Source organism: Cheilinus undulatus, linkage group 22, assembly GCF_018320785.1.
Source record: "Cheilinus undulatus linkage group 22, ASM1832078v1, whole genome shotgun sequence".
Classification (NCBI taxonomy): domain Eukaryota; kingdom Metazoa; phylum Chordata; class Actinopteri; order Labriformes; family Labridae; genus Cheilinus; species Cheilinus undulatus.
The window spans coordinates 4061517-4079901 of NC_054886.1; the positions used below are offsets into that span (position 1 = coordinate 4061517).

Here is an 18385-nt window from a genome sequence, read left to right on the forward strand (position 1 = left end):
TTTATTTATTCATTTTTGTGACCATCATTTTTATAGATTATAGGTCAGTCTTCTTCTCCATCTGCCTTCCAGGTATCTTTCAGGACCGGCGGGCAGGTTCGTGTTTAAAAATCGTGTTTCGCTCTTTCTGTCCCCAAAACGTTGCCGTAGACAACATGGCGGTTCGTTATGTCAGCCTCCGTGAGGGCGACCCGCAGTAATGTAAATTTAAAAAGCTTTTTTCTAATTTTGTAAAAAGAAAACGAAAGTTTAAAGGGGATGATTTTAACATACTTCACATAGATATATAAACATTATATCCCATGTACACTGTTTCTGTTCAACAAACGCAGCCAAATTCTACACACTGTACCTTTAAGCAATTGATTGCTTATATTATTAATCAATCTGCTGAAACACATCAGAAAAGAATGATCCTACTATGGTGTTAAAAAACACTTTCATGTGTAACACTGCAATGCTACGATGTATCACTATTGGAAAATTATATAAACTCAGCCTAGGTGTTAAATTTAAAGGTAGAATATCCGACATTTTACACCTAAATGTAATAAAAATCAATCATATGCTATGTAAATGTTTTTCTGAGTACAGTATGAACACACTGAATTAAAACTTCGGTACCCTGTAGTTTTGTTTATATGGGATGTTTATAACTCTGTCCAGACCAGATTGGGGCGGTAACCTTCTCCTCTGGCACACGCCCCTCTCCTCCTAGATGCGCCCCCAGAGGCAGCAGTGCTGCTGCAGGTAAACGTTTCTCCCAAACAGCTGAGAGGAGGGTAAATGGCAGAGTCCAGTCCGAAGCGGCCGACTGAAGGCCTGCCACCGGCTTCCCCTCCACCTAAAAAGCCTCGACATTTGTGTAGGAAACCCTCTGACAAAGCGAGAGGAAAAACTAGAGTTAATATCGGACTTGCTTTTCCTCGGTGGCGAGCCCTATGCGACGCTAAAAAGCTCTCGCATGACTCAGAACTGGCTTTGCTTCTCATGGATGCGTAAGTAGGCTACATCTTTTCATTCATTGTGCGCATTGTCTCAACATTTGTCCAGTGTTGATTTATTGACACAGCACTATTCTTATGGTTGGACATATAAGCTGAGTGTAATAGTGCGGCTGAAATAAATGTGGGGTAAAAATGAATGGAAGCTAGGTGTGCTAATGTTAGCCTGCTGCTAATAAGGCAGGCTAACAGACGGGAGGTAGCTCTGCTCAAATCAGGTAGTGTCTCAAATTTTATCTCAAATCACCCAAGTCTTGTTTGAAGCTGATGTTTTCATGTTTAATTGACGCTATAACATAACCGGCGAGGATAAGAAGAGCTCCTGAAATGGTTTACTGCAGCTGAAAAAAAATACTAGCAGTGAAGGTTGCCTTGAACGTTACATATAAACTTGTATATGATCGGTGTTTAAGATCAACAGAAGCTAACGCGGCTAAAGGGGGAGGCTGTGCGCTCCTATGACACCTAGTGAAAAAAAAACGCATAGGCTACCTTTAAAACTACGGGAGTTGAATTAACACTGACATAGAGTTGATTTGTTATTACAGAAGAATAGATAACCAACACCACTGGGAGTAATTTTTACACTCCTCAGAGTTGATTAACCTGTAGTGTGAAGTTTTATTAACACTGTACAGTGTTAGCCAGTGTTAATTTTTAATTCAATTTTGAGTTAATTTTACTCTGAAATGTTAACACTGGGCAAAGAGTTAATTTAACACCAATTCTGATAAGCACCAAATACACTCGGACACAGTGTTAAATTTAACTCTTTAAGTGTTGATTTAACACTGCAAAATTTACTGTGTAGAAGGGTACAGTCTGACTTGCAAATAGAAATGCAGAATGAATTCAACACAACCAAACATTTCCAGTGATTATCTGTTTCACATTCAAACTTTAACTGCAACCTTGAAGGATAAATACTAACCAGAAAGTTAAGAAAAAAAAAAAAATTCTGAAGGCTGAAGATGCTTAAAGTTAACCCTGTCCTGAGTATTTCTGCACACACTGAGGTCAGTTTGATATGACTGTTTCTGGCAGTGAACATGTGACCATGTTTCCATAATAGGACATGAAGTGTGACTGCAGGTTGGCCAATCAAAGGCAGTCTGCTCTCTGCAGGGTCGAGAGAAGATCAGACTTTCACTCAGCAGTGTAGTTTGATCACAATGGCATCTCTGAAGTTAGTCTTCAGTGTGACTCTTTTCATCTTGGAGAGTGGTGAGTTTATGGCTTTAGTCACAGGCTTTAATAGTCCTAGTCTGATCATGCAGACTGTATCTTTTATTATAGCGCTTCAGAAGTCTTTTAATTGTTTTCTGTCTCTTATTATTTAAGATCAGATGACCAGTCTGCCCTCGTATGTTCATCAGGAGAGAGATTTTTTATCAGCTGATGTTGGAGACATCATCACTTTGAGATGTTACTCTAAGGCTAATTTGGTGAACAGGTTTTACTGGTATAAGCAACCCATTGGAGACAAACCCAGGCTCATATCTTCCTTCTATCAGTCCAGTAAACTGGTTTCATTTTATGATGAGTGTAGCAACAACCCACGTTTCTCACTGGACGCTGGAAATGGTCAGAATCACTTAATCATCTCAGATGTACAAACGTCTGACACAGCTTCTTACTACTGCGCAGCTAGCTACTCAATCACATTTGAACTGGCAGAGGGCACTTTAGTCAGCGTGAAGGGTTCAGGTGTGAGCGTCCCAGCTCTGGTCCATCAGTCAGAGTCTGAAACCATCCAGCCAGGAGGCTCTGTGACTCTGAACTGTACAGTCCACACTGGGACCTGTGATGGAGAACACAGTGTTTACTGGTTCAGAAACTCTGAGGAAACTCATCCAGGACTCATTTACACCCATGGAGGCAGGAATGATCAGTGTGAGAGGAACCCTGACACAGAAACAAGCACCTGTGTCTACAACCTGTCACTGAAGAGTGTGAGTCTTACCCATGCTGGGACCTACTACTGCGCCGTGGTCTCCTGTGGACACATACTGTTTGGAGACAGGACCAGACTGGTCACTGAAAGTAAGTTACTGGTTATGTTAGATGCTAATGAGGTCATCTAAGAAAGACAGTAAACATCAGACACATCTAAACATTGTTATATTTAGCTTTGATTTTACCCTTGAAAACAATCATTAAATACTGGGATCTGTTGAAAATCCTGATTGGGTCCAAATTTAGCCCAAAAATAGCTATTTAAAGGTGCGGCCCAAATTAGGCCAAAAATCCAAATTTAGGTTGAAATGGAGTTTTTTAAGTTGAGCTATATTTCATTATCTTATTGGTTTCAAATAAAGTCTGAAAAGTTGCCATCCTAAGCTGTGATGAGTCATCTCATTGGGTCCAAAATAAGCCAAAACAATTTCATCCTTTAAGTTAGACCCAACTGTGTATATTCATCTTTAGGTCCAAATTTTACCCCAAAAAGTTGTTAAACTGGGTGATTTAATTTACTTACTGGTTCCAAATTTAGCTCCAAAAGTTGTCAAACCCTGCTGTGTACAGTCGTTTTATTGGCTCCATCTAATTGACATAAGGAAAGCAAAAGAGGAGCACCCTCCCAAAACTTAACTTCTACAGGTGCACGACAAAATGACTTATTTAAAATGACGTCAGCACTCAAAAATGTCCTATTAGGCAGTTTTATTAAGGCAAGCCACAACAGGTGCATTTAGACTCAACGCTGCCACTAGCAAAAAAGTGTCCATTGTGCCTTCCCTAAAAAAACTGCATTTTATTTTTGAGGACATTTTTGAGTGCTGACCTCTAAAATATGGCCCAAAAATGCTAAACTGGGCTGTATTGAGTTACCTATTGGGCCCAAATATAGCCCAAACATTTGGGGAACTGGGTTATTCTGATTCAACATTTTGTCTCTAAACTTAGCCCAAAAAGTTGGTGGGGGATGATAAGTCATCTTTTCAGGTCCATTTAATTAGGCTCAAATACCATCCTATGAATTTGTTAAACTAGGTTGTGTTGTGTCTCCTTTTTGGTCCAAATTTCAAGCTTGAAAGATGTTCAACCCAGCTGAGTATGGTCGTCTTATTGGTTCTGAATTTAGCTGCAAATCTTTTGACATTGGGCTGTTTACAGCCAGCTCTTGGGTGCATCAAATCGTCTTAAATATGACCCAAAAATTATTGAACTTGGCTTTGTTTGTTGGGTTCAAATAAGCACGAAAATGCGTTGTGTAAGTTAGGCTATGATCAGTTATCTTACTGGTTTACTGGTTATAACTTAAATCCAAAATGTGTCCCATATCTAGCTGTTTATGTTGGGTTTGTGTTTAGTTACCTTATTGTTTCCAAATTTAGACCCAAAAGTTGTCAATCCCAGCTGTGAATTGTCATCTTATTGGCTCCATCTAATTTGGCTCAAATATGAACCAAAGGAAAGTTGGAAAAAAAAGGAGCACACTCCCAAAAAATAACCTTCTTCAGTTGCATGAGGAAAAGACGTATTGAAACTGAGACATCAGCACTCAAAAATGTCCTTTTTAGCAGTTTTATTAAGGCAAGGCACAACGGATGTATTTCAATTCGTTGTGACTTAACGCTGAAGAAGACCACGAGTCAAAACCGTGTCCGTTGTGCCTTCCCTGGATAAAACTACTTAAAAGGAAGTTTTGAGAGCTGACACCAAAAATATGACCCCAAAATATTCTAAACTGGGCTCTGTTGAGTCGTCCTATTGGGTCTAAATTTAGCCCAAAAATGTTTGGAAATGAGCTATGTACGTTCAACATTTTGTGTCTAAATTCAGCCGGCAAAGTTAGTGAGCCTTCTTAAGTCATCTTTTGGATCCATCTAATTAGGGTAAAATATTACCCAATAAATTTGTTAAACTAGGCTGTGTTAGGTTCTCTCATTTGGTCCAAATTTAGCAAAATATTTCAAACCCAGCTGTGTAGAGTCATCTTATTGGCTCCATCTGATTGGGCTTAAATATGACCCAAGAAATAGTAAACTGGGCCTTACCGAGTCGTCCTATTGGGTATAAGTGTAGCCCGAAAATTTGTTCGACCCAACTGTGTACAGTCATCATTTTTGGTCTTAATTTAGCCCTAAATCTTATGAAATTGGGCTGATTAAAATCAGCTTTTGGGTCCAACTAACTGGCTAAATCATGGCCTCAAAAATGCTAGACTGGGCTGTGTTGAGTAGTCCTATTGGGTCTAAATTTGGCACGAAAATGTGTGGAACTGGGCTTTGTTAAGTCAACATTTTGTGTCTAAATTCAACCAAAAAATGTTAGTGACCCATCTAAAGTCATCTTTTTGGATTTGTCTAATTGGGCTAAACTACCACCCAATACATTTTTTTAAACTGGGCTGTGTTAAATCCAAATTTAGCCCCAAAAGTTATTCAACCCTGCTGTGTACGGTCACCTTCTTGTGTCTGAATTTATCCCAAAACCTTGTGAAATTTGGCTGATTAAAATCAGCTATTGGGTCCATCTAATCTACATATCTATATATTTAAAAAGAGTGAAAAATTTGCATGTGGCTGGACGGACGTACTACAGCCATGCTTTTGCATATCAGCAGAATAAAGCTTACTTTAATTGACAGGTTGGTCTTTCATGCATGCCAGTATGCACTACATTTACATAACCAGTGAAATCCAGATGAAGCCATCCACAAAGCATTAACAATTGCTACTTTGTATCCAAAAGCCACACACCTACACATTTCTATTCATGCATCTTATAACCGTAATGATAATTGCCCCCCTCATCTCCCCCATTACTGTCTCCTGGTCTCTCTGCAGATGTGGAGATCTCCTCAGTCCTGGTGTATTTCTTGAGTGGAGCGCTCACATTCACCACCACCCTCAGTCTTTTCATGGCTCTAATTCTGTTTGTTCACTGGAAGAGAAACAGCCATAAAGGCCATAGAGGTATTTAGTATTTCATGTTCTTCTGTATAATTTACTTTTATATCCTTGTAACTCTTTATACTGGCATTAAATGGCTCTTTTTTGTTTTCAGGCACTTTGACTGCTTCAGTGATAAATGTGCAGGTAATTCTGCTAATGTTAGAATATATTGATATTCAAACATATATTAATGTATTAAAGTAAAGAATATAAGTTATGGTCTGGATTTGAGACAGAGACTGGGGACAAATGCTGTGTTATTTTGTTTGGAGAATACTTTAAAATGTGAATAATTCAGTCAAAATACTAGAAATATTGTATCCTAGTTTTTTTTTTTTTTTTCAAATAAATCTTACAAGTAACAATAATGTGAACATTAGACCTTTTCTTTGACTTGTCCTTTTGCTAATGATGATGTACTGATTTATTTATTATTTTAATTTCTAGGGCCACCCTAATGAGGAAGATCTCCATTATGCTGCTGTAGGGGTGAACAGAGCCAGCCAGCCAAGAAGACATGAATACAAGAGAGAGGATGAATGTGTGTACTCCAGAGTTAAACAATAATTCCATATAAAGCGTTATTTCATAGAAGCTGCACAGTGCTGCAGAGACGCTTCCAGGGTGAGAGGTCACCTTTGATCGAAGCAAAGTGCTACACATCTGGAACACAGCTGTTGTATGTATGCATAAGGGTTACAGCATGCCATCAGTCACAGGGAATTAACCTGACACACAACATACACTGTTTCATTTCTCCATTGTATGAATATAGGCTGTCCTATCAAGGGGAACAATGTCAACTTTCATAACTTTGGGAAAATAAACATCAAAATCCACACACTCTGCCTGCACCAGTGTGCAGCACTTTGCTTGTCCAAAGGCAGCTTTGCCCCTTGGAAGTGTTTCTGGAGCAACATGCAGTGCAGTGATGCCTGAGTATCTGGAGACTCGAGATCATAAGATCATGGGAGAACTATGAGTTCACCCTGGAACAATGTAAATAGATTATTCTGCCTTTTTGAGGATGATTTTTATTTTGTTTTGTCACATTATTCAATGTTTTTCCTTCTTTTTTTGCATTTGCCATGTATGAGAGCTTTAGGAAATTAAAAGGTTTATGTCTTCTACAAAAATATTGTTGTTTCATAAAGTTTTCTGTTATTTTCCCCTTCAAAAGCTGACTATTCTTCCTGGTGCCATGATAGCTTTGTGACCCACTGACTGTCCAGCGACCTTTAGCTTGTGCCATAGGAAGAGACATAATGTTAATATAATGATGCTTTACTGTCACTTTATATTTTGCTGCATTTTTACGTCAACCAGATGTGTTGCATGTTGCTGTTTGGATCAGTCTGCTCTACATGGATTGTTGCTATTTGGCAGTAGCAGTGGTACTTCTGGGCAGACCGCCTGAAGCATGTGCAGTGGGTCCACAAAGACTGACTAGAAAGGTAGTGATATGCTCCATGGTGCACTTTGCAAGCTGATTGCAGCACAGGCTGAAGCTGTAGGTAAGTGCTCAGTGCTGTAGTGCAGATTAAGTCTGGGTATACTGAGTATAATATGCAGGGTACTCAAAAAAGTGTATATAAATTTAGAGTATGCCCACTAAATCACACACCACTACACTACCTGAATACTGGTGAGCAGCACTTCAACACTGAGTTTGTGGGTGCTACCACCATAATGCAGGGAACTTTTTTTTTAATAAAATCAAAACTTACATGTGCACAGGACAAGATGAGCAAAGCACTAAGAGATATATTTTTTCCAAAGTCCCTCAGAGGAACTTGAAGGAAAAAAATGTGATTTAAGATACCTGTGCATCTCTCTGATAATATAATGAAAACTTGGGCTGCAAGCTTCAGTGAAGGGCCCATGACTATCATTAACGTTAACATAACAGCATGTTGTTGTAGTACTGGCTGTCAACACTGGGTGGCAGTATGACAATGCAAGGTGCTAATATGTAGGAGCAATCTGGGCAGGGCTAATATTTGTATTCATATAAAAGTAAATGGAAATGGGAGATTTATGTAGGGGTCGTAACTGGCTTCTTACAGTAGGTGGCACTACAGCAAAATCCTGAAATGAGCATTACATTTTTTTAGATAAAATAAGACTTTATTGTCCAGTTTTTCAGAGATATGTCTTGCATCACTGGCTTGTTGAGCATCACAATAAAACCACATAACATGTAAAATAAAGTTTAACTTATGTCAAATGTTAAAAGTTGAAAGTGAATTGAAATTTGAAGCAAACCACATGTTTCATATGAGAGTTATGGCAGCTTCCTGTGACACTAGCTAGATATCGAAATGCTCGCCATAGCCACTGATGTGTCCTTTAATAGGACATAAGACATGTCAATATGACTATTGTTGAGGGTATGTTGGAAAATCTATCCTTGATTGGTTCAACTCAGTAATTTTTAGTAGTATCAGATATTTCATATGAGAGTTAGACGAGCTTCTTGTGAAATTGGCGAGATACTGAAATGCTCGCCACTGGCAGTAAGGTTTAATGAGACATGTCAGTGTTGTGCTTTATTGGTTCAACTTAGTAACTGGAATGAAGAAATGGCCCAGTTGTGTCACCTCCTGTTGCCAGTAGGGGGCACTATAATGAGATGTTTTCAGTGTGATACCGTTGTCTTGAAAGAATTAGCAGAAGATTACAGAATACTGTTAACTAAAGTTATAAGAGTTTAAAGTCATTTGGCACCATCAGAAATGCCTTATTTTGAAAATCAGAAGAAGCTGTTGGACTTCCTGTTGGGATTTGGGCATGAGTCCAGGAGGCTTTTTTGTAGATGCTATGATGACCTAACCTGACATGTCAAGCTTCAATAGGAAACATCTGAGAAAAGGCAGAGGCTTTGAAAAAAACTCGGAGTGTGATTGGATGAACGTTCTGTCTGGCGCATTTCTATGGGCCAATCAGAGCAACAAAACACATGATGTAGCCACTATCGAGCTGCACATGCGCTGCTACTGAGGAATAACACGAAACATGGTGACTATAGACATGTAAGTGCTCGATTTTTGTCATTTTTGAACAGAAAACAACTCACTGCTGATCTTTGTTCTCCTTTTAACGAAGAAATGTTGTCAAGTTCAGATGAAACTGGCGCTTTAGCAGCATCCACGCTAATCTCTTCCTCCATAACTGCACCAGCTCTTGCTGCTGCTTGTTTACATCACGACTCTGCTGCACCTGAAAGTACTGTCCCTTTGCACGATGGATTCGCCAGTGAAAAACAAGGAAATGGGCATATCCATCTGCTTTGCAAGGTTAATGGTGACCCATATGCCGACCAAAAATCATAAGCCTAGGCTAAATGGTTTGCGGGGGCTAAATATTTAAAGGGAAAATTCAGAAAATCAGAGGTGGAAATGTTCAATGCCAGGAGGGGGCGCTGTGACAAAGTAATAATATGGCTGTATGAATGTATTCAGAATTAATGTTTGATTATCCCTGTGATGTTTGGTATAATTGATAACAGCATTATAAAGTTATAAAGCATTATTGATTTATTTTTACTGAAAAAAAAAAAATGGTTTAAGTTTGGGGTCCGGTCATGGCCCCGCCCTACAGTGAAAACTCACAGTTCACTCAACTTTAGATCTCCAGGTTGTCCAGTATGAACCAAAAAATTCTGGCATCAATCCGACGAAATTCCTAGGAGTAGTTTGTTAAAATATGAAACTTGTGTAATGCCCAAAAATGCCAGAATTTGACACTCAGCTGTTTGTAGTGCACTTCCTGCACATTTTTGAAGATGGCTCAAACGGACCTTTATTTGTCTAATCATGATATAGTATATGTGCAGCAATTTTCACGTACGTAGCTCCTGCGCAGTCACCTATCTCACGTTTGGGGCCCCTGATGGATGGAGTTGCACAGTTCCACCAGAACATCAAAATATCCACTGTGGGACAATTTTCTGTAAATCTGGATGAGTTTTTGAACATGTTAAAGACCCCAAATTAGCCATTTTTCAGAGAGAAAAATTATGCTCACAGATACAATAGAGTCCTTGCGGACCCTTGGTTAGTGCTCTGCTCCTAAATAGGTCTTCTACAAGTTTTCAAAATGAAGTTTGTAATATTTCATTCAGGTAATGCCCAGCACACCTCCCAGCTCCCACAGCCAATCACAGCTCTTTCTCTCAACACAGCCGTGTGTTTAATTATGACACACTTCTCACTAATTCCTGCTTGTATTAATGCAAATGCACCACATTGCTGCTGGCAAAGCTTACCCTCCTCCACCCCAGCCTCCTCCTTTATAGCATAAAGCTTGTTGTACCCTCACATTCAGATTCATATCATTATGGATTACTTGCTTTTGAAATTATTTTGTTGTGTTCAATAAATATTGTCATAAATGGAGCATCTTTTGAGCAGAGGCTTCTCTGTGAAATACATTTTTAAATCCATTTTGCAATAAAATGGTTAAATATCTTGAATGAAGTGCAGTTTCCATTGGCCAACCTTAGTTTTCATATCATTTGATGTAAAGGGGTTTATGACATGCCTATCTACAGCTATACAAAATAGGTCATGATGAAGGGGCTGTCTTCAAATCATTTTAACCCACCCCACAAAACAAAAACACCAGAGACATGTGGCCAGATAAGACCTTTGGGTTTGAAGCAGTTAGCACGCTGCTGTTACACTGAGTCGAAGCTGCAGTAGAGAAGAAGCAGACAGGATGAGGCTGTTCTTTGTGAATATTCTCCTGCTCTGGACTTTGGGTAAGTAACAAAAATCCACTCATGGGAATCTTTTATAAGCACACAAACCTGCTAAGGTATTCTGTGTTTGTTTCAGGTGTGGCACAGTTCAGCAGCATCTCTCAGCCTGTTTCTTTTCAAACAGCGAAGCTCGGAGATCCAGTCACTGTGAGATGTCACATAGTGAGTGAACAGAACAAAAGAGTGTGGTATAAATTCACCACATCGAGGAGACTACAGCTGGTGGTGACATTTGACCCTAAATATAATGGCAGTATGTTTGGTGAAACATTTCAAAAGCGTTTTTCAGTGAACTTCGATAGTATGGACAATCATCTGAGCATCTCTGAAACAACACGGGAGGATGCTGGAACGTACTTCTGTGGAGTAACGGACTTAAATGATGTTCAGTTTGGATCCGGAACCTTTCTGATGGTGGAAGGTATTGTTCAAGTATTCCATATTGCTTTTAAAGTTGACCGTCTAGGTTTGTCATGTTAGCATTTGTATTGTAGTAATGAAAAGTTTGATACGCCTTTTTTGAATACACTAGACAGTTTAGACCCAGCGATCAAACTTTTCACATTTAGATTTCACATTTGGATATCGTCACCTTCCTAAAATAATGGCCTAAGTCGTATTATAAAGTTTTCGGGAGAGTAGATGATATTTATTAACCATTCTATATGATAAAGGTTATGACAGTAGATGATTGCTGACATACCAATAATGCTGTCAGTCAATTATTTAACATAAGAGGATTAGATGACTTAGGCCAATTTATGAATAGCGAATTTAGAACCTAACTTAGGCCAAATAACTTTTGGAATAAGTGACTTTGACAAAATGGTGTACTTTTTTCCCCCACTACTGTGACAGACACAAAGGGTAAGACACAAAGAAGAAAATGTTAGTGGATCACACAGAGACTCAGCAGACAGTCATCCTGGTCCATCTCTCTAACCATGGTCTTACTGTCATTTTCAGTGGATGGTTCCTGATCAGTCAGAATAGTTAAGATCATCTCCTACCAAAAGGAAAAGCATTTTAACCCTTTGAGGTGTCTCTGGTGCCAAATCATACTGGTGCATTCTGTGCTCTCTGTCACCATGTGATACCTGCTGTCTACAGCTGAGAGGCAGAAGAATTAGAGATGCATTAAGATGTATTGCTTTGACGGATTTACCCACAGAAGAGAAATATCATGGGTTTTCACTGTCTGACAAAAACTAAATTGCATTTTAGTCGAGTTTACTTTATGTCTCCTCGATGACAACTAAACTTATTTTAAGTTAGAGTTTTAGTCATCAAAGATCTTTTTTAGCAGGTCTTATACCCTATTACCTCTGGTAATTTGTAATAATCACGCAGGACGTCTGTGTTTTTAATCGCGTATGAAATCAACCATATCTGTCATTTTTGGAGTAAAATTTCCAGAGCAAATTCCCTACTATATCATAGCTCACAGAGATCCACAGGTAATACTAATCCCATACGAATCTGCATCTCTGTAATATAGGGGGGCGATTATGATTTTTTTAAGGTCCATGCAGCTTATAAATAAATTTGTTGAGCACTGTATATATATATATATATATATATATATATATATATATATATATATATATATATATACAGGTGTGACGAGACAAAATTTGGGCCCAGGAGACATGAGTCGAGACGAGATTTTACACTTTTTTCTAATTTGGAAAAAAAAATATATGAGTGGAATATATGTCCTTTATATGGCTGAAAGTCATAATTGCGAAGCATTAAGATCTATTCAGAGTGTTTAAACTCCTCATGTACTGAATAGACTATCAACGCTTACACACAGTGTATCCTGTCTAACTTTGATCCAAACTGTACATTTTAGTGCTGTTCAAAGCAAACCTCTCATTTTAATAGTTTACCACATGTTCATTTTACTACACTATGCACTCATCACTATAATAATAATAATAATTAAAGCATTTAGATTATTTTGGAAGTAATTTAAAAACTATTTACAACAGACTGAGATATAAGAGCTGCATTAGTAAAATCAAACTATTTCTCATCCTCTTTAAGGAGATCCATATTTAAAACACTCAAAAGAAATATTTAGGTAAAATCCCCCTTCTGCCTGTTTTTTTATAGTAATTTAGAGAAATAGATTATTTCATAATTTTGTGGTCTTTTTTTCTCATATGAGCTTTGACAGTGTTGGACATGACACACAGATGAGCATTTAGTTAATGTGTGTGTGTGGGTAAGCGAGTGTTTGTCTCTGCTCTGCTGTCAGACAACAAACAGGGCGCATATAACTAGGGCTATAACTTCAGTTTTTGGAGCTAACAGTGGACTCTATGGCGTTCAGACAGAGTTTGTTTAGCTAAGTTTACCACTGCAGTATAAAACGATCCATCACGCTACACAAGTTAAGCTTCTGACTGATGATAGCACAGCCAACAGCTGATGGATGTGTGACTGACAGACGTTGAGATGAGAGGGAGACATGACCAAGCAGCGACTGAATCAAAGTTACAAAGTCACAGATACTTTGAGTGAGTCTGCGCGCATACATGACCTTTCCAGCAGCAGCATTTAATCATTTCACACCATTATGATAAACTTATTATGCATTGGCAGATCATGTACGGCCCAGAGCAGCGCACGCGGGGGAGGGCTGGGGGATGGATTGGTGACTGGGTCACGGATCAGCTTGGTTACTTCATTTAGCTGCAAAACCAATAATTTTAAAGTGTCCAGGGCATCTTTGTGATCTTTAATAACCTCCAGTTAGGTATTGTTTTTTTGTCAGGAGAGACTGCTGCTCCTTGATCTCGCAAGATGATTTTCACCTCTATGAGACATCTCGTGGCGTTTTGATCTCTCATCACACCTCTAATATATATAGAGAGGAGGTTGGGGGGAAAAGCCCTTTTTGTTGTCTATTATAAATGCTGGTTAACAGAAACAAAAATTCCAATGTGCACAGAAAATGCACAGTGCAGTCTTATGTTTTCCTTGAGAAATGTCTTTAAATTCAAGCACATTACAGACTTCACCTATTCAATGTTAATGGACTGCACCAAGGGGGCAGCACAGCAGCGCAGTGGTCAGCGCTGTTGCCTCAAAGCAAGAAGGTTGCTAGTTCGGTTCCCAAACAGGGCCTTTCTGTGCGGAGTTTGCATGTTCTCCCCATGCATGAAATAATCATGGAACATTATGAGACGGAGATGTTTTAAAGTTAAATGCAAAGCCGGAACTACACTCCAGGCATGGCTGCTGCCCTGTGTCACTCCACCCAGTGGTTCACTCAAGAAATATTTCTGAGTATTTGCTTCATGTGTCTTAATGTTACATAATTATACATTATTATTTCATAGCGTGGTGAATGTGCAGGTCACAACTTGTCCAAGAGAGCGTTTTGGAGTTGTTGGATTGTGTATTTGATGAGTCTGATGAGGGAAAGCAAAAATTCCGTCTGCTAACATAGTGTTAGCTGTGCAGCTGGTTTAACGGTCCCCCCAGATCTGGAAACAGCTTGCACCAACAACTGAAAGAAAACAAACCTATTACTAAGACTATAGGAATTATGGCAATGGGCGAATTTGCCAAAATGTTGAAGTATCCCTTTAACTTAGGCTATTGTACTACAGGGGTAGGATCACATGATCTGTTCAACTGAGCATGATGGTGATTTTACCAGAGGTGGCCAGCATCATGAAGAGCTGGCTGAGGCAAAGAAAAAAATATTTTTCTCAAAGAATGACTTTGGACATTATTTCAGGAAGGTGTCAATATTCAGTAATCATAAAATGGTCTTCTAAGGCTTTGGTTGTCCACTGGGTGCTTTTATTTTGAAGGATAAATCTTCATCTCTGTGTTCTGTCTTCATTTTTTGTTCCGTCCTTAGTCCAAACACATTTGATTATGATTGAAAATCGACATCCACAGCTACTGCCTTTGTCTCTTCAGTCTATCTGGTAATTCTCTGACTGGGAGCAAGTGTTTCAGCTTTAAGTTTGCAGAATGGATCTACCTGATGAGAATTAGAGTCTGACCAGTCAATTGACTCTGCTAGATTACACATTTAGGTTTTGGAAGTGAGAACTGGCTTCTTAATGCATGTGAAGGTAAATTTAGTTGAGACTGATGATGATGGTCATGTTGTTGTCATTTCTTTCAAAGGTGCAAACATGATCAGTGACTCTGTTGTCCAGCAGCCTGAGTCTCTGTCAGTCCAGTCAGGAGGATCTGTAGCTCTCAGCTGTTCTGTTACCACCCACTGTGAGGCCAAACACATCAGTAGCATGTGGCTGAAAAACTCGCCTCATTCTCCTGCACAAATCATCTACCCATCTGGATATACATACTTCAGCTGTGAGAAGACCAAGAGCGGAGAAACAACCTGTATAGATCAGTTCAGCATGAGAAGCCTCAGCTATAATGATGATGGGACGTACCACTGTGTGGTCACTTCATGTGGGAGCATGCTGTTTGGGAGCGGGACCAGAATTAACATTGACAGTAAGATAAAAACTTCATGCCATGAACCATCAAACTGGCCGTCTTTTTCGATATCAGTTTAGCTCAGAATACAGTTGTTTGAACTAGCTGCCATGTTTGTGAGGTGTAATGGTAGCCATCATCTGATTGACGATACTTACAGGTCTGTTCAGCTCCAGGTCTGATCTTGAATTGTAAATATCAAACCTGTCTGATATTTGAGATCTAAGAGGGTCCACACACTCAGACTGGATGCATGGTGGCTGCAGCTTGGCAGCGTCATGGCTTGATTTAAATTTCAGCTTGCATGTTAACAAGTCACAGCTTTCAGACTGCCTGCATGAGAGCTGTCACTCTAGCTCCTGAGTTTGCAAGTCTCACATTTGGAGAAAATAGAAGGGTCACCTATTTGTGCTGCAAGCTGCGCGTGTCTCTCAGAGAAAACAAGAGAAATAGAGAGCCGTATTTACCTTGTTTTTGCAAAGAGCTCACTAATCTGTCTTAATCTCTTTCTGTTTACTCCCTTCTGCCTGTAACAGAGCAGCAGCCAGAACTGAGTCCAGCTGTTGTTACTCTGATGATATCAAACATTACTCTTGTGGTTGTGACTTTCGTTCTTCTGTGGAAACTTTGCACAAGTCGGAGGAAAGATGCTGCAGGTATTTCATGCTAAATATTTCTATTGTTCAGTTGTAAGTCTGCAGTCACATCGACATTCACATCCTCCTACATTCTTCTCTAACTCCGATGTAATTTGTTTAAATAATTTTGCAGGAGCAAATGTGGGATGCCCTGAAGTCCACCAGGTAAGAAGTCGTTCTTTTTTCAACATTTTTTCTAGATCTGGGGCTTTTTTACCTTTACAGACTTGACAGACAGACACATACAAGGGGTGTAAACAGCACTATTGCTGAGGCTAGGAGATAACTTAATTGTTTTCATATACTTTTTGGACAGGCCGGTGATGTGACCTACGCATCTGTGTCTTCATCCCATGGAAGCTTGCCGCAAAGAAACCCTGAAAGGACAAGCAGAGGAGAGGCTGTCATTTACTCTGGTGTCAGATGTCAGCAGAACCAGCGAGTTTCATCCCAGTGATTCAAACAAACCTGGAACAAAGGAGGCTTGCTCTAAATAGTGCTGATACCCTGCCAGCCTGCTAGTGTCAGGAGTACTCCCCTACATGGGTCTTTTGATTGTAGGTGCCTACATGTCAGGGTGTGGAGGTGCAAACCTCACACAGCAATTCCCCTTCAGCCTTGCTAGCAACTGCTTCTTTTGAGATGTTGACTACCAGTTCTCAGCTGTTTCAGATCAACCCGCGGCAGTTGGTCTGACTTCTTTCAGGACTCTTGGCAATCAGCTGGGAAGATATCAAGAGGGATGGGGCTTGGGCCTGGTGCATGCCTGGACAATGGCTGGGGTTGATAGTGCTGAACTGGCATTGATGAAGAAATTCTCTAAGAAAATGGTATTAACTGGTATCTGGTGACTTACCCCTCGTACTAAAACAAACCGTTGATCAAAAGGACCTTTTGGGACCATGAAACTTCCTCTGTCACACCTATGTGCCTAGCCTTACTTAAAAAATCATGCAAACAGATTGCCTTTAAAAAAAAAAAAGTAACTCTAACTTTATGACCCTAGTAGAGTAGAGACTTTTTCATTGTACTTAAAAAGGTATTTTAAGTAAAGAACAATTGCACTTCAGTTCAAATAACTAAAATTCCTTTGTGTAGAGTACTTAGGTAATGAAGTTATTAGTGCTCAAGGTTTAGTACAGACTACACTGTAAACCCGGATTTTGTTTCTACTTCAACTTTTTAACTTAGTATGTTTAATTCTTTAAGGGGAGGAGCTATATCAAAATTTTCCTAAAACCACGGATGACACTGTCAGTGCATCTGTTGGCACCAGCAGGCAATGCTTCCATCAAGACTTCCACTCAAGGCGAAGCCAATGCTTTGCCTCACTGTGTCTCCACCCCTCCAGGGAAAGAGAGTAATTGGCTGATCCAGATCTCCACCTGGATCCAGGACTATTGTTAAAGAGGTTTTCGCTATTGGGAGATAGGGCTAATGGTGGAAGTCTGCATTTGTCTGGGTGAGTTTCTAGTTTCATTTTGTGGCAAGCAGTGATGAGGCATGGCTCCTAGTTAAGTTGAACGACTTTGACAAGCTCTTGTACAGGAAGCATGAGCAGCTATTATTTATTCTCAACCACAGATATAGTCACATACAGACATGGTGGTCTGCAACATTGACCCCCTCACTCATGGTGTCACACTTCAACCCAACATTCTGTGTTAAATAACCCAGAACTGTAGTTAATATACACAACTATTTGGCTGACTATTCAACCCATTATTCTGGGTTAAATGAATAACACATTTTTCCTGGTTAAATTAACTCCAGGAAAGTGCCAGTCACTTTTAACCCCGAGGTTGGGTTAAAACCAACCCAAATTGGGTTGGTTTTAACCCAGGAGTTTTCAGTGTGTGTTCGAAACAATGAAATAACCCTGTTACTATGTAGAGGGGCAGATCTTGAGCATACATGTGAAATTAGATATCAGATATTTCATATGAGAGTTAGACGAACTTCTTGTGAAATTGGCGAGATATTGAAATACTTGCCTTTGGCAGTAAGGTATCGTTTAATGAGACATGTCAGTGTTATGCTTGATCGGCTCAACTTAGTAACTGGAATGAAGAAATGGCCCAGTTGTGTCACTTCCTGTTGCCAGTAGGGGGCACTATGATGAGATGTTTTCAGTGTGATACTGTCATCTTGAAAGAATTAGCAGAAGAAGATTTTAGATCTCCAGGTTGTCTAGCATGAAGAAAAATAATTCTGTCATCAATCCGACGAAATTCCTCGGAGTAGTTTGTTAAAATATGAAACTTGTGTAATGCCCAACAGATGAAGATGGCTCCAACAGACCTTTATTTGTCCAATCATGATATAGTATATGTGCACCAATTTTCACGTACGTAGCTCTTACACAGTCACCTATCTCACGTTTGGGGCCCCTGATGGATGGAGTTGCACAGTTCCACCAGAATACCAAAATTTCCACCATGGGACAATTTTCTGTGAATCTAGATGAGTTTTTGAAAATGTAAAAGACCCCAAATTGGCCATTTTTTTCGGTGAGAAAAATTATGCTCACAGATACAATAAAGTCATCGCGGACTCTAGGTCAGTAATCTGGCCCTAAATAGGTCTTCTACAAATTTTCAAAAT

General features: G+C 39.5%; 2 protein-coding genes across 2 annotated transcripts; both read left to right on the top strand.

The window, feature by feature from the left end:
• The first annotated feature begins 2143 nt into the window (after window positions 1-2143).
• On the top strand, window positions 2144-6739 carry LOC121504835. Its single transcript, XM_041779904.1, has 5 exons — window positions 2144-2228; window positions 2346-3047; window positions 5798-5926; window positions 6018-6049; window positions 6353-6739. The coding sequence occupies exons 1-5, from the start codon at window positions 2177-2179 to the stop codon at window positions 6470-6472; spliced, it is 1035 nt and encodes a 344-aa protein (XP_041635838.1). The 5' UTR covers window positions 2144-2176; the 3' UTR covers window positions 6473-6739.
• A 3885-nt stretch (window positions 6740-10624) lies between these two features.
• On the top strand, window positions 10625-17188 carry LOC121504967. Its single transcript, XM_041780083.1, has 4 exons — window positions 10625-10667; window positions 10744-11088; window positions 14823-15161; window positions 17133-17188. Exons 1-4 carry the CDS (start codon window positions 10625-10627, stop codon window positions 17186-17188), a joined length of 783 nt encoding a protein of 260 aa, XP_041636017.1.
• Window positions 17189-18385: the final 1197 nt, after the last annotated feature.